This window comes from Macaca mulatta, chromosome 7 (assembly GCF_049350105.2).
Source record: "Macaca mulatta isolate MMU2019108-1 chromosome 7, T2T-MMU8v2.0, whole genome shotgun sequence".
In the NCBI taxonomy this organism is placed as follows: Eukaryota; Metazoa; Chordata; class Mammalia; order Primates; family Cercopithecidae; genus Macaca; species Macaca mulatta.
This window is the reverse complement of record NC_133412.1, coordinates 112,288,280-112,302,454: the sequence shown is the minus strand read 5'-3', so window position 1 is coordinate 112,302,454 and position 14,175 is coordinate 112,288,280. Positions and strand designations below refer to the sequence as shown.

The 14,175-nt window shown below is 41.9% G+C and overlaps 1 protein-coding gene across 1 annotated transcript; it reads right to left on the bottom strand.

Moving 5' to 3' along the window:
* Nucleotides 1–5,422: 5,422 nt before the first annotated feature.
* Nucleotides 5,423–13,037, bottom strand: PNN (pinin, desmosome associated protein). Its single transcript, XM_002805022.4, has 9 exons — nucleotides 12,894–13,037; nucleotides 12,147–12,218; nucleotides 11,698–11,766; nucleotides 10,820–10,892; nucleotides 10,618–10,712; nucleotides 10,389–10,464; nucleotides 9,051–9,206; nucleotides 8,835–8,973; nucleotides 5,423–7,861 (listed from the first exon to the last, which is right to left on the bottom strand). The coding sequence occupies exons 1-9, from the start codon at nucleotides 13,004–13,006 to the stop codon at nucleotides 6,495–6,497; spliced, it is 2,160 nt and encodes a 719-aa protein (XP_002805068.3). The 5' UTR covers nucleotides 13,007–13,037; the 3' UTR covers nucleotides 5,423–6,494.
* Between the last annotated feature and the right edge of the window lie 1,138 nt (nucleotides 13,038–14,175).

Genomic DNA, 14,175 nt, shown 5'->3' with positions numbered 1-14,175 from the left:
ACCTCCTGAGAACCTCTTGGGAAAAAAACAGCCAGATACATCCGTGAAACAAGTTTTTACAAGATTTTTTTTCCGCCGGGCATGCCCTCAAGCTAGCTCAATAAACCTCGATGACTAAGACTTAGGCCTCAGTCACTTATTTTGGTTGTCAATATTTATCCAACTTGGGTTCAAGACCATGGGCTTGTTGTGTTTCTCCAGTTGTAGCAAATCCTCAGCCATTTTCATTGACTATTACCTCTCTGAATTACTTTACCATTTTCCTCCCTCGCATACACTGCTCCAGCCACAGGGCTCTTTACTGTTTATTGAAAGGACGTCTTATTATTCCTTTGCTTGGAATTCTCTTCCCTCAGATATCCAAATGGCCTGCGTCTTTACCTATCTGATCTCTAAATGTCACCTCAGCGAGGCATTGACCATCCTACCTAAAACTGCAAAGCCATCCCACTTCAGTACTCCTAACCTTCCTTCCCTTTCTCTCTTTAACATTTACCACTCTCATTTGGCGCTTTTCTGTCCCTCCTGCAAATGTAGGCTCTATGAAGGCAGAAATTTTTGTTTTGTTCACTGTCGTAACTCAGTAATGAGAACAGTACCTGGAATACAACATATGCTCAAGAGCTATTAAATAGCTTTTCTTTATTCTTCCAGGTCACTTCACCTGCAAAGCCTTCCCTGGTGACCCAATTATCACATCATTTGCATGAGAACAGCATTTTGTATTTCTTTTTTTTTTTTTTTTTTTGAGACGGAGTCTCACTCTATTGCCCAGGTTGGAGTGGGCATTGTGGTGACACAATCTCGGCTCACTGCAACCTCCACCTCCCAGGTTCGAGTCTCCTGCCTTAGCCTCCCAAGTAGCTGGGAGTACAGGCAGGTTCCACACCAGACTAATTTTTCCATTTTTGTAGAGACAGGGTTTTACTATGTTGGCCAGGCTGGTCTCAAACTCCTGACTTCAGGTGATCTGCCTGCCTCGGCCTCCCAAAGTGCTGGGATTACAGGTGTGAGCCATGATACCAAGCCTAGCATTTTGCATTTCTAACACAAAGGTCAGCAGCCTTGAACATACTGCTCTGTGGATATGTACCTATAAACAGAAGCACATACACAGGGCTGTGAGAACAAAGGCCCAACAAGCATTAACAGAAAACTTAAATTTGAAGGGTGCATTTATTTTGTGGTCTGTTCCCCACTCACCCCTATTTCACTCTGGAGCACCAGGGGACACTGAATTCCACAATCAAAGACCATTCCTTATAGTTAACATGCTGGCTGTCAAAAAGCAAATTTTTGGAAAGGTCAGGATTATTTGATGTAGAGTCCAGAACATCACAAATGGCAGGTCTTAATACAGAAAACTGGACAAAAGGAGTGTGATTTGAGGGAGTGGGTACCTGGATTAAAAATAAGTCTGAGGGTATGTAAGGCAACTAAATTCACATAAATAAGAAATTAGAAGAGAAACAAAAGCCCTTTTAATCTTCATTATATAATCTCAGTTCCTACATAACTTTGTTCTTCATCCTATAATCTCAGTTCCTAGATAACTTTGTTCTTCATCCATCAAAACAGAAATATATAACATATTTAAAGAGGTAACATTAGTTCACTAAGACAACAAAGATCCTTAAAGGGTTGGGCTATATCTGAAATATCCAAAAAGGCTGAGTAATTTGACAAAGAGCCCCCAAATAATTTTGATGTCTCCATACTCCTTTTCAGATCTATTATGTAAAAGCAGCACTCTGGTCACCCTTTAGCTGCACAGCACACAAAATATTTACAAAAAATGTCACAGAAACTGTTGTCTCCATTATTTGGAAGAAAATGAAGACACATTTCAGGATCTGACTTGGCTCATTGATTCAAACAAACATATTTGGATGTGCTGGAAGAGAGGAAAGAAAGTGGGAAAGACAGAGACCAAGTCACTTAAGCCATGTTATAGACCTGTCATAATTCATTCATAATACTGAAAACCTGTTTTGCACAGGTAGTATTTTCGGTTTGTGTAATACAATGCGGTGGGGGGGAGAAATTAAAAATTCCCATTTTCATGGAGCTTGCATTCTATTAGGAAGCAGACAATAAGCAGAAGTACTACAAAATACAGTGCTAATTGTTACGGAAAAAAACACCAAAGATTTTGGGACAGTCATGGCAAGGAGTGGTAGCTGTTACAAATTTGAATAGGGTAGTCAACTGGCCATGGAAAGCAGAGTTGCAGGCATTTGAGCATCATATTTTTTTAGTATCATTATTTAAGTTCCTTTTTTGAAAAAGATTGGTTGGACATGGTAGCTCACACCTGTAATCTTAGCACTTAGGGTGGCCAAAATGGGAAGATCGCTTGAGCTCGGGAGTTTGAAACCAGCCTGGGCAACAGGGCAAGATCCCCATCTCTATTTAAAAAAAAAAAAAAAAAAAAATCACGCTAGGTGAGACAAAGAAAGGCGTAAGAAAAACATTCTCAGATGATTCCTCTTGTTTATTTTTACCTAGTTGTAGTCTCTACCCCACTGGCTTACTAGAGCAGTGGTATCGAACCAAATACATAGCTACGTTTCCTGGGCTATGTGATTTAATGGCATTCATTTTAACCTCAAAAAGTAAAAATGGGTTGGATTTGTCCAGTTGGATTTCAGAAGAGATTTTAAAGTTTGACTAGTCATAAAAAATTTTTTACACAATAGTAGCCATAAAAGAAATTCCTGAACCTGGGAGGCAGAGGTTGCAGTGAGCCGAGATCACGCCATTGCACTCCAGCCTGGGAAACAGCAAAACTCTTGTCACTCAGGCTGGAGTGCAGTGGCGCCATCTCAGCTCATTGCAAGCTCCACCTCCCCAGTTCACACCATTCTCCTGCCTCAGCCTCCCAAGTAGCTGGGACTACAGGTGCTCGCCACCAGGCCCAGCCAATTTTTTTTGTATTTTTAGTAGAGATGGGGTTTCACTGTTAGCCAGGATGGTCTCAATCTCCTGACCTCGTGATCCACCCACCTCCGCCTCCCAAAGTGCTGGGATTACAGGCGTGAGCCACCGTGCCCGGCCCAGAAATTCTTATTTATGTACTTTAAACCTACATCTTAATGACTGACTCTAATAGCATTGACCCATGTAATCACTACCCTTTTCCCTTTTGAATTTTTGTCAATACATTATTGGTGTGGTGGATTTTGCTTTGCCCAAATTACCTGAGTAATCATGTAAATCGTTATCATTCTAGATAGTGTGTAGAAGGACCCTAGATTGGAAATACAACTCATTGAAGTTCAAACTATCTTTCTTTTGGTGGTTATCCAAACCTTGGTATCTTAAAACATGTTTCCTTAAAAGACCCTTAGATGTCCCTGCCGATTTTTTTTTTTTTTTGAGACAGTCTGTCACCACTATGGAATGCAGTGGCACCATCAAAGCTCACTATAACCTCTAACTCCTGGGTTCAAGCAATCCTCCCACCTCAGCCCCCCAAGTAGCTAGAACCACAGGCACACACCTGGCTAAATTTTTTTTTTTGTAGAGATAGGGTCTTGCTGATGCTCAGGCCAGTGTTGAACTCCTGGCTTCAAGCCATCCATCCTCTAGCCTCAGCCTCCCAAATTGCTGGGACTACAGGTGTGAGCCATAGCACCCAGCTTCTTTCCTAATACAGCTCTAAACTGATTGCAGTCCTAACTCGCCATCTCTATCCCCTTTCAGCTCCTAAGTTTTCCATAAACACTATTTGGGTTTTTTTTTTTTATTTTTTAGACAAGGTCTCACTCTGTCACCCAGGCTGGAGTGCAGTAGTGTGATCTGTCACCCAGGCTGGAGTGCAGTAGTGTGATCATAGCTACTGCACCTCAACCTCCTGGGCTCAAGCAATCCTCCTGCCTCAGCCTCCAGAGTAGCTGGGACTCAGGCTCATGCCACCACACTCAGCTAGTTTTTCTTTTTGTAGACAGGTTTTTGCCATGTTGCCCAGGCTGGTCTTCAGCTCCTGGGCTCAAGCAACATTCCCACCTCAGCCTCCCAAAGTGTTGGGAATTACAGGCCACTGCACTCAACCATGAACACTAGTTTATAATCTCCAGTAGGAAGACTACTGCATGTCTTTTCCCCCTGGGCAACTGTCATTACTTTTATATTCTAACTTATTCCTTGTGTCTTTTCAAGTGAACAATTCCATGGTTCTCTAAACATCAAGTTCCATAAAATTTTAGTTCAAGGATAAAGCATTGATTGGAAACGAAAAAATATATAATCTTATATTTTAAAACTTAAACCTTCCAACCTAAAAATGCATACCACTTGAAAATGTTAGTACAATCTGTTATTAAAATTCCTGTGCTCACTTCAGCAGCACATACTAAAATTGGAACAACACAGGCCAAAAGTGGTGGCTCATGCCTGTAATCCTAGCACTTTCAGAGGCCAAGGCAGGAGTATCGTTTGAGCCAAAGAGTTCGAGACCAGCCTGGGCAACATAGTGAGATCCTGTCTCTACAAAAAATAAAAAATTAACTGGGCATGGTGGTGCACACCTGTAGTCCCAGGTACTTGGTAGGCTGAGGTGGGAGGATCCCTTGAGCCCAGCAGGTCAAGGCTGCAGTCAGATGGTTTGTGCCACTGCACTCCAGCCTGGGTGACAGAGTAAGACCCTGTCTCTGAGGAAAAAAAAAAGAAACAGATTAAAATGGCCCCTGCACAAGGATGACATGCAAATCCATCAAGCATTCCATATAAAAATTCCTTTCATATACTATGATCAGTAGCACTTAGCTGAAATTATTGAAAATTACTCCTTTCCCCTCAAGCATTCATTATACCCCCATTACTACCCCTCCAATAGTAGACCTTCAAGCCAATACTAGTCTTTTCTATAAGCAACATGAACATGAATACTGTTCAGATTTTCCAGGTACAAATGAGTGGACAAAACTTAATTTGTACAAAGGATTTTAGTGCACACAAACAGTCATCAAATAAGGTGCTTTTTAACCAGGTTAAATTTTATGATCATCCCTTTAATTCACTATTTACCAACCTCTTTCCTGCCAGGGAACACAGGAAATGAAACATTTTGCTGGATAAGCCACAGATGAAGATACTAATGGTGAAACTGGCTCACGGATACAGATTGCTCTGCAAAGCTCTATGCATTTACTGTTTTAATTATTATTCCAATAAAAGGATTTTTAAAAGATCTTTTAACACATCCACTTACACAAGTGAGTTATATACACACAAAAACTAACTGGAGATACTTCTTCACATTTTCACTGTAACCATTTACTTGTCAAGGGAAGGCATAATGAATATTCAAAGTCAAGGCTAAAGCTACAATGTTAAACTCAAAAAAGGTCATTTGCAATTTAAGTGCTCTCTTGTATAAAGCATCAGAAAGTTAATACAAGTACTAGTCTTAAGCAGTCACGCAAGTCTAAGCCACATTTATTTGCACATGTATAGTAATGGGCAACAGATACTCCAAGTTCATACAAATTTGTAAAACAACAAAGTTAATAATAACTTGGTACACTTGTGTGTTATCTTGCTTACATATTAAAACCTAGATGAACTTCCTTCATTTTGTGGACTTCCATACAATACTTCCTTAAACAAAATTGTTGAAAACATATCGGCATGTTTCAGTTAGAGCCAACACAAAAGTTAAGACAAGACACAAACTCAAAAACCAAGTTTGAAAGGTACTTTTCTACCTCCCTCCCCTAGAAAGAAGTGGATTTTCTTTAACAGATGTATATCACACAAGTAACCATGAAGACAAAAGAATGACGCTCCCATGATCAGGAAGAAAATGCCAACCAGATCATACTGTTTAAAGTTATCTACCAAACATATGGTTAAAATGAGAAACGGGGGAAAATGCTTAGATTAAAATAACAAGGGAGATTAGAAAATAGCAAATGATTTTAAAGAGAACTGTTCCCCCTCAAAGCTGCAAAGCTCTGACTCTGACAATTCAAAATTGTCCAAGGCAAATAAAAACGAGGAAACCTTCAAAAACATTCTAATCACGTGCAGTATCTAGTGTTAAAAGCTGAAAATGATAAAGAGGATATTTATTATACAAGTGTCAACGAGGACATCCCAAAAATAATGAAATAAGCACACATTTATTTCTACAAAAGCAATGTATGATACAGAATTAGAAGGGAACAGACTTAAAGATTTGCCTATTAAAATATACAGATTCTTACTGAAGAGTATAGGATATTTAAAAAAGATGACAAGGGATGTTAATCTTTTTTTATTATTATCATTTTTACATATTTTGGAACCTCACATAATTTTGATAAATAACTCTTACAAAATTATGCAAAAAGTACAAGAATGTCTGGTAAACAAACAGTCTGTATTTTCCAAAAAGATTTTTTACAACATGCAATTCTTAAGGCAGCATCCTCCTTACAAGGACAGGTAATCCTTTTATATCAAGAAATCTTCTGCTGCAAAGAATGGCTAAGAAAGCCTGGCTTCTTCCATTAACGCCTTTTGTCTTTCCTGTCTGATTTTCGGTCTCTTTCACTTCTTGAAGATCTTTTGCCTGATCGACTACTCTCTGATATAGACCTCTTTCTGTCAGACCGGGAATTCTTATCCTTTGATCCTTTTGTATCTCTACTACTACCACCTTTTGAAGATTTGTGACTTCTTTCTAGTCCTGAAGTATCCCTTCTCTTGCGATCCACGCTCCTTCTGTGCTTTCTATCTCTATTATGTCCCCGGCCCCTACTCCGACTTCTACTCTCACTACTACTACTAGTGCTGCTGCTACTATCTCTGCTGCTGCTGCCACTTGTACTGGAGCTGCTACTGGAACTACTACGACTGCTACTACTTCCACTGCTAGAACTACTTCCACTGCTGCTACTGGTTGAACTGCTACTAGAACTACTACTGCTACTGCTTCGACTTCTACTCTTGCTTGTTTTATTTCTAGCTCGACCTCTACTTCTGCTCCTAGTTTTGGTTTTGCTCTTGCTCTCTGGATGTACTGTCAAGACTGGCTCTACTGGTACCTCAGTGACTTTTACAGACTCTACAGGAAACTCCTTCCTCTCAGGTAGTAAATGCCCTTGCTCCTGAGTAACTTGGGGTGTTGGCTGCAAAACAGCTAATGACAAATTCTCAGGCTGAGAGGGAGGCTGGGACTGGAGTACTGGTTGGGACTGAGATTGAAGCTGAGGCTGGGGCTGGGGCTGAGGCTGAGGCTGAGTCTGAGCCACAGGCTCAGGTTGGGGCTCAGATTCTTTTTCTTCTTTTTCCTCAGACTCCTTTTCCATGTCTAAAGCACTGACATTCTCTTTCCCAGGAGAAAGGGATTTACATTCTTTATCTGGCTCAATTTCAAATTCCATTTCTGGTTCCAATTCTTTGCTAGCTTCATTTTCTGAAGGCTCTACACTTTCAACTCGATTAGTTTCCATTACCTCCTGGTCAGCAATTACATGCTTGACATTCTCAACCATCTCTAGCACATCCATAACTTCTTCAGGCTGACTATCCTGCTGCTTCTCACTTTCCCTTACCTCAGTTTCCTCCTCCATCTTAACCTCAATTTCCTGTTTTTGTTCTTCCTCCTCCTGTTCTTTCTCTGCATCACTATGAACAATTGCTATTTCCTTTTCCTCTTCCTCTCCTGCTTCCTCTATTTCTACATCATTGTGCTGATTACCTGTCTCCTCCAACTCTTCCTCTCGCTGAGCCACCTTACCCTCTTCTTGTTCCGCCTTCTGTTCTTCATTACGCACCACCTGATGCTCTTTTTCCTTCATTGATTGTCTTCTAGGCCTAGCCTCCATTTTATTTATTTGTTCTGCAAATTCGATGCGTCTACCTTCAAATAAAGCTAAAGAATAAAAATTTACATGTGTAAAATTTACCGATTAACAAAATTCAAAGCCACAATTTTACAACTGGTCACAAATTGTCATTAAGCTTCATCTGGATTTGTTTTTGTAGAGTTATGACAAAATACTACTATGGCAATTAAGTAATCACAAACTGACATAAAATTATAAAAGCAAAGATCCATGGGAAATCTACATACTAGAAATTAGTGGCAGACAGAACTAGACATTTTCTAACTGATAAAACAGATTAATCTTTATGTATTAATTTTTCTGATCCCAAAGAGACAAATCATCATCTTAGCAGTGTCTATCCTTCCATGTGTGTTCCATCTAGAAACTGTTGGTTTTCACATTTGTCTTCTTAGCATTTTATCAGAATAAGAGTAGCATGCAAAAAAAAATTATACACAAATGCTTAAGGAATACAGATGCATAAGCACTGTCTATAACTTTCACATTAAACTCCATGATACAAATATTCCTATACTACAAACTCACCAGCATCTCAGAATGTATCTTTTTTTTTTTGAGACGGAGTCTAGATCTGTTGCCCAGGCTGGAGGTTCAGTGGCGCGATCTTGGCTCACTGCAACTTCTGCCTCCCAGGTTCAAGTGATTCTCCTGCCTCAGCCTGCCAAGTAGCTAGAATTACAGGCTTCTACCACCATGCCCAGCTAATTTTTTTTTTGTATTTTTAGTAGAGACTAGAGACGGGGTTTCACTGTGTTAACCAGGATGGTCTCGATCTCCTGACCTCGTGATTGGCCTGCTTTGGCCTCCCAAAGTGCTGGGATTACAGGCGTGAACCACAGTGCCCGGCCTAGAATATCTTATATCTTATTTTTTTTAAAAAACCAAACACAGCAAACCAATCACTGAATCATAAGTATTTTAGAAAACAAACTTGTGCGTATGAACATACTACCTTACCCGCTATGAACAATTCAATGGACCTCTTCACACACTTACCATTCATTTTTCTCTGTGACTCTTCTATTAATTTTTGGGTAGCTGGACACATTCTTCCAGGAATATAAAACAAATGGGGCTTTGTCTTAGTTCTTATATATTTAATTATTTTGGCATTATGTTCATTCCATTCTTCTTGCTAAAGAAAAGGTAAAAGGTCAGTGCTTTTGTAAACATAAAGGATTACCAATCTTAGAATTCGAAATTACCACTCACCAGCTGCGCAAGCTCAACTTTCTGTTCCAAAAGCCGCAGTTCTGTCTGTTTAGCACGCCTCTCTTCAAACAGTTCTCTCCTTTCATTTTCAACCTGCTTTCTTTCTTCTTCTGCCTGAACTTCAAGTTTTTGTTCAATTTCCTGGCGCCGCTTTTGCTAAAAGTTAAGTACCCTGCTTTAATACTTATGTGTTGAAACAGTTACAAGAAATACACACAAGGTATATATGATTTCAGTTCAATTATAATAAAAAGTTATTACACATACTAATTATGTGAAACATCAGAGGTAGGTAGATCATCTGAAGTCAGGAGTTTGAGACCAGCCTGACCAACACGGTGAAACACCATCTCTACTAAAAACACAAAAATATTAGCGGGCATGGTCATGCCCACCTATAATCCCAGCTACTTGGGAGGCTGAAGCAGGAGAATCACTTGAACCCTGGAGGCGGAGGCTGCAGGGAGCTGAGATCACGCCACTGCACTCCAGCATGGGCAAGAAGAGCCAAACTCCGATTCAAATTTTTTTTTTTTTTTTTACTATGTAAAGGTATCTGCAGGCCGGGCATGGTGGCTCACACCTGTCATCCCAGCACTCTGGGAGGCTGAGGTGGATGGACTGCTTTGAGCTCAGCCCAGCCTGGGCAACTTGATGAAACCCCATCTCTACCCAAAAAAAAAAAAAAAAAAAAAAAAGGTATCTGCACATGTGTCACATTTTTTCTTTTTTTGAGATGGAGTTTTGCGCCGGTTGCCCAGGCTGGAGTGCAATGGCGCGATCCTGGCTCACTGCAACCTCACCTCCAGGGTTTAAGTGATTCCCCTGCCTCCACCTCCCAAATAGCTGAGATTACAGGTGCATGCCACCACACGCGGCTAAATTTCGTATTTTTACTAGAGACATGGTTTCACTATGTTGGCCAGGCTGGTCTCTAACTCCTGACCTCAGGTGATCCACCCGCCTCAGCCTCCCAAAGTGCTGGGATTACAGGCGTGAGCCACTGCGCCCGGCCGCTTCACATTTTCAATTCAGGATACCAACTAATTAGAACTTAGCACTTGGTACTGACTGCAATTTGTCTTTAATGAAATGGAGACTGAGGCTTTTTTTTCCACATACCTAAATTTCAAGGCTATTAGCTATGATATCAACAACTGTCATATTGCAACACAATGTTTAAGTAAGGCTGTTCTATAAAAAGTTAAACCAAGTTTTCATTTGGCTTTATTTTAGGTTTACAATTAAGTCTTAAAACAGCTTTAAGGCTTAAAAAAAAATTAATCTACTACTTTGATAACTTAAATACATGATGCAAAACAAAACTTGGATAAATACCCTTTCAGTAGCAACAGTGGATTCTTGTTTAAATTTTTGAAGGGTACCCATCAACAAGCCAAATATTCGCCGGTTCCTAAAGAACAGAATAAGAAAATTTACTGTCAACAGGATCCATTTCATTTAAACCCATCATTTTCTAAGAAACACTACAGGACACTTGAACAATCCCTTAATTTTCCTTATAACTGCATTATTTCACAAGAGTTTTTTTCCCCCAGGGAAATACCTTTGCTTTCCCTTTTCATCCATATTTTGATCCTGGATAAGGTCTCTACGCGTGCGCTCTTTGGAGGTAGCTACAACTGAAGACTGCAATGCTGGCTGCAGAAAAAGAAAATCTCAGTAATTAACTAGCATATGAGTGGTGTGCTTTCAAATGTAGTAAAGTGAAGGTACTACATTCGTTTAAGTTCCTTCAATCTCAATACCTTTTTAACATCATCATCCTCTGGGTCGCTTTCCTGGCGTGATTCTCTTCTGGTCCGACGCTCCCCACCCAGCCTGTCATAGACAAAATTACTTTTTTTGAGACAGTGTTTCACTATACCATCCAGGCTGAAGTGCAGTGGTGCCACCACAGTTCACTGCAGCCTCGACCTCCCAGGTTCAAGTGATCCTCTTGCCTCATCCTCCCAAGCTGGGACTACAGGCGTGAGCCAGCATGCCTGGGTAACTTTTTTGTACTTTTTGTAGGGATGTGATTTCACCATGTACCTAGGCTGGTCTGGAACTCCTGGGCTCAAGTGATCTGCTGGCCTTGGCTTCCCAAAGTGCTGGGATTACAGGGATAAGCCACTGTACCTGGCCAGAAATTAATTTAAATGACCAGAGGTATTTATGTAACTGCACACCAAAGGCAAATGCCCTCTCTTTCTAGGACTCATTTCCAGAAGCTTTGTTCTATCAAGTCTCCATTCCATTTTATTCTTTCCTCCAGCAGAGAAAGAATACAACATGTGAACTAACACCCAAACTAACTCTGCTCTCCTGTATTTTCTAAGTATTTCAAACTGGTTAAGTATTTCAATTACAAGTCAGAAAAAAATGGTACTAATTGACAATTTTTCCAAATTTACTCTTCACCTGACCTTTATTTTGATAAACTGTGGGTTATCATGAGTGCAGAACTGTGTTTTGAGAGAACTGACTCAGTTCAATCAAATACCAAGAGAACTTGTGAGGGGGGGGAAGTGGCACACTACTCAATTGTAATATTACTCAAACAGCATTATTATTAATAAATATTTGTATTTGTGTTGTACATCAGAAACTAAAGAAGACTTCAGGAATCTTTTTACAGACCTACCTACTGACTGCCCCTTCAAGGTCTCTCTGTTTGGCTGGGGGTCCTCCTCCACTATCTGAGAATCCACGCCTGAAATTTAAAATGTTCAACATAAAGCACTTGAAATACAAGATAAACGGTATTTCCATTTGACAAGAGAATATGGTTGAAATTTTAAAAACCTTTCCAACTAAAGTAGCCTTAAATGGGCATTCATTCCCAAAATGCTTTTAGTGTTACTTTAAACTATAAGAATTAAGTTCACTCAAAATTGGTACACTTAATATATTCTTCGACCTCCAGTTTTTCAGGATAACTGTATTTATACGGAAACCTAGTCTATCACAAGCATTAAACAAAGACAACAAACACTGGGTTATCGATTTTATCACAGGTTTTGTGCAAGCCAATATATTTGTAAGTAAAGTACCAGTAGTTTCAGCATGAGTAAAGTCCAAAGGAAATCTTACCTCAGTAATAAACTACCACGTCCTCTACCTCCACCAGGACCAGAAAGGGCCAGCAATCTGGCTTGGATGGGCCTGTAAGAGATTTACAAATCAGTGCAAGATCATATGCAGACACACATAGTTGCACCAATTACTTTCAGAGATATGGATCCAAGGAGAAAATCGCAAAAGTTCCAAAAAGATAGTTTCAAATAAACCCAAGTGTCTGAAACAGGACAGGACGTACTATTTCATTTAACTTCCTCGTTTCTCCAGGACCTGTATCACAGAAATTATAATCACCTCGATGCCCCCACACATTGAAAAGCCTGAATCAGGTCCCCATCCCGCCATCCCCGAGGAAGCTGCACGTGGGCAAGAGGTTGGGGTGAAGTGGCTAGTGGCGTCCCGGCAGGGTCTCGGGGCCAGCCCTGGGCCGGGTGCCCGCCAGAGCGGGAAGGGGCTTTGTGCTGCAGTTCCGGGCCTGCAGGGCCGAGGGCGGGAATCAGTAGTCTGGGTCTTCTCACAGGCCTGAGAAACCATGCCGGCGTATCCAGGACTCGCTCTCCTTTCTCAGGAACCTGAGACCAGCGCTCTACGATGGGGGCCTGGGGCTTTTCCACCTCGGCGAGAACATGGTTTTACCCGCCGCCCCGCGAACAGGCCTCGAGGTTCCAGCCTTCTGAAGGCTGGCCGCCCTCCCCGCCCCCAATTCACCCCGACCAGAGGGCTGCCTCTCCGAGCTCCGAGTTCCCGTTAAGCCCTTACCTCACGTCATTCGGATCCCGCCCGGTGAGCTTGCGAATATTCTCATCCACGTTCTTAAGGCTCTCTTTGGCCTTTTCTAGCTGTTCCTGCAAAGTTCTCACTGCGACCGCCATCTTCTCCCTGCAGCAGGCCTGAGACTGCTTTACAGGCCGCGCCGGGCTGTGCCGCGCCGCCGAGACGCGAAAGGACTGACAGCCGGGCTCAGCCAATGACGATGAGCGTTGTTTTCCGGCCTCAACCACTCAGCGACCGGAAGGGGGAAGAACCTGCAGCCTTTGTGACTCTGGGCCAATGAAAAGTCAGCCAGGCAGTCACCTCCCTCCCCAATTAGCTGCGGGTGCCTGGATCCCGCTGCTAGCGCAGAGCCGGGGCGGGTTTCACAATCCCTGAGTTCTCAGAGACTTGGCCCGCAAGCCTGCAGTTCTGGCAAGGAGAGCGCGGAGTTTTCCAGGCCTTTTAACCTATGATGTAATGTGCCTTACACAGTTTTAACCTGATCACATCAGGGTGGGACTTAGCCAAGCCTCCTTTTCTTCCTTACCCTCACCTTGGTTAATGGTTTAATTAGAAAAGGGCGCGGCTATTCTGTTGGTGCGCATGCTCAGAGAGGGGGTGGGCGCGTGCTTTCCTCTATTAGGTTAATTTTTTTTTTTTTTTCATACGGAGTCTCGCTCTGTCGCCCAGGCTGGAGTGCAGTGACACCATCTCGGCTCACTGCAACCTTCGCCTCCCAGGTTCAAGCGATTCTCCTGCCTCAGTCTCCCGAGTACCTGGGACTACAGGCGCTTGCCAACACGCCTGGCTAATTTTTGTATTATTAGAGACCGGATTCCACCATGTTGGGCAGTCTGGTCTCGAACTCCTGACCTCAGGTGATCCGCCCGCCTCTACCTCCCAGAGTGCTGGGAATACAGGCTTGAGTCACCACGCCCACCCTGATTAGGCTAAAGTGAGCAGAAGGAAGACAAAAATAAAAACTAGGAAAAGTCATTAATCATAATGACTAACATTGGTTAGGGGTTGATCTTGTTCCCGACCCTCTGTGAAACCCTCTACGTGCCTTATTCCTCACAAACTAAAAGTGTGGATAAAAATGCCTGTTATTACTGATAAGGAAATTGAGACTGGAGATAATATAACTGTCCCTTGGTCGCGCCAGTTGAGAATCAGTCTCTGATTAGACCCTGAGCATCTGTACTAGAGAAAAGAAAGCAATAGCGAGACAGGCAGTCATGGTTGAGTTAGCCTCTTCACCTGGCCTAGAGCTGGTTAAGACCAGGCC